This window comes from Chanodichthys erythropterus, chromosome 20, assembly GCF_024489055.1.
Source record: "Chanodichthys erythropterus isolate Z2021 chromosome 20, ASM2448905v1, whole genome shotgun sequence".
In the NCBI taxonomy this organism is placed as follows: Eukaryota; Metazoa; Chordata; class Actinopteri; order Cypriniformes; family Xenocyprididae; genus Chanodichthys; species Chanodichthys erythropterus.
The window spans coordinates 28,206,300-28,208,745 of NC_090240.1; the positions used below are offsets into that span (position 1 = coordinate 28,206,300).

The 2,446-nt window shown below is 43.0% G+C and overlaps 1 protein-coding gene across 1 annotated transcript; it reads left to right on the plus strand.

The window, feature by feature from the left end:
* The first annotated feature begins 237 nt into the window (after positions 1-237).
* On the plus strand, positions 238-1,039 carry bhlhe23 (basic helix-loop-helix family, member e23). Its single transcript, XM_067372239.1, has one exon. It carries the CDS (start codon positions 238-240, stop codon positions 919-921), a length of 684 nt encoding a protein of 227 aa, XP_067228340.1. The 3' UTR covers positions 922-1,039.
* Positions 1,040-2,446: the final 1,407 nt, after the last annotated feature.

The following is a 2,446-nucleotide window of genomic DNA, read 5'->3' on the forward strand; positions in this document are numbered from 1 at the left end:
GACGAGGCGTCTAAAGTGCACACAACATCACTGTCTGCGCGAAAGAGCGTTACGCGAGTGCTCGACGTGATAGGGGAAGAAAGATCTCTATCAAAAAGTGACTTCATTTTCAACAGCCCTTTGGAGGACACCCACGAAAGAAAAGAAAGAAGACAGCGCGAGAAAGCTTTCAAGAGCGCGCTCGAAAGTTTTCCATCCGGTCCGTTTTTTGTTTTACTTTTATTTATTTTCTCCAAAATGAATGTCGGCGAAGAAAACTTGCTGAAATCGATCAGCAACGACACCCTGCTGGACCTGACGCAGCGCTACGGACAGTCCGCCTTCGGCTTCGGCGCTGGCCATGGTACTGGAAGTCCTGGCCGCTTCTCCCTCACACCTGCCGCGGATTTCCTCTCCGGTCAAACAGGAAAGTCGAACGAAAGTGGCGGAGAGCAGACCAGCGATGAAGACGACGGCTTCGACCACCTCGAGTCTCGAAAGCGAGGCGCGGGGTTCGACGAAGAGAAGCACCCGAGCGCTCTCGCCAAGAAGCCGAAGGAGCAGAGATCTCTTCGGCTGAGTATTAACGCGCGCGAGCGGAGACGCATGCACGACCTCAATGACGCGCTGGACGGCCTGAGGTCTGTGATTCCCTACGCGCACAGTCCGTCCGTGAGAAAACTCTCTAAAATCGCAACTTTGCTTCTTGCAAAAAACTACATCCTAATGCAGGCGCAGGCGCTGGAGGAAATGCGCCGGTTGGTGGCTTATCTTAACCAAGGACAGACTATAACTTCACCGATTCCCACCGCGCTCGCGCCTTTCGGACAGGCGGCCGTGTATCCGTTTTCAAGCACGGCACTGGCCACCTGTGCGGAGAAATGCAGCTCGTTCTCCGGGACCCCGTCCAATCTGTTCAAACACTGCAACGACAAGCCTTGACTTCCACGAGCTGAACTCTTCCTGCTTCATCCTTATGTTGTTCTGAATTCGAATGGTTTTGTTGGGAATGAGCTTAGGTTTGATTCAAAACCCCTACGTGTCTAAATAACTATGTGTCATCCAGATTTATTAGATAATACAACAAATAATGTTAAATAACTGAGGCACACAGTATTACTGGAATAAGCTTTTAAACCCCTCAATTTCTAAAGCCTTTCTGTTTTTCCCCAAGCGAAGGATTAAAAATGACTATTTGTGTGAAAAACAAACATAAAGAAATTCTATGTTACTTGCTCACAGCTTGCGGAGGATTTATTTCTTAATTCAAACCTTTTTCGATTTCTGCGTTATTGGTGAACTATGCAATTTACTGCAATTGCCCACATACAAGAATTTCTTAACCTGTTTGTCAGAAATGAATAAACGGAAGCTGAACTGTCTCACCTCCATCAGTGTATTAGGAAAAACGGTATAACATTCTCAAATGTTTGGCCTAAAAAGATTTTGTTTTTGTTATTGCACAATTCACTTGATTGTATTGTACAACTGTGAAGAACTACTTGATCAAGCCTACAAAGCATCTGATCTCGTTGCGACATGAGTTTCATACTGTATAGCCTATTGTTTATATGTCTTTATAATTAAAACATATATCTATGACCATCTGTTTTTTTTTCTTCCAAATTTTCAATTGTTCATTCATTTACTGCTTTTGTTTCATGTATCAGATGCAGTGTCTTTTTACAAATCATTAAATGATTTAAAAATAAGCCTGCTGGTCCTAAATGACCAAAATAAAAGCTTAAGTGCTTGTTATTGCTGTTTGTAAACAGGGCCTAGCTCGTGCACATGCCAACACAAATGTCTGCCACACTTAAGTTCAATTATGTTGAAGGTTTGTGTCACGATTCGAATGTGTATTGAACTTATAATAACTTAAATGAGACCGGTCTCTGGTCTTCACTGGTAAGATGCGGCCTGCTTTCGCAAGCGCCCCGGGGCCGAAGGGACCTGTCCTTGAGTATTTGTGTGATCGTGAATCGGCGGTGTTCTGTAACCTAGCCGTTCCGCTTATTAACACGATTTCAGCGCCTGTCGTCCACAGCCTGCTAATGCGAGAGCGCAGTAAAGGCAGGTTCATACACACTTCTCTTTAACGAAACCAGACCTTTGTCAGTGATCTAACACTATCACTTCGTTTTGGATTGTTCTTCTTGAAGTTTATTTAGCCTCGGAGAATAGGCCTCTCGTTTTTCGTTTTACACACATAGCCAATTCTACCAGCAGAGGAGGCAAAAATAAATCATAACGCGTTCAAATAGGATAATTGTAAGAATTAAATTCTGTTCTTAATACATTTGAAAGATAGTTTATTTTAACTTGTTCATTTAGTGTAGGCATACTGTAATTTCAACCTCCCATTTGCGATAAAAAAAAATTATGTAAAAAAGTGTAATAATCACGACAAATGTGCCTTTTATTTCCCCAATAAACATAAACAGTACCGCTAACAAAGACGATATGA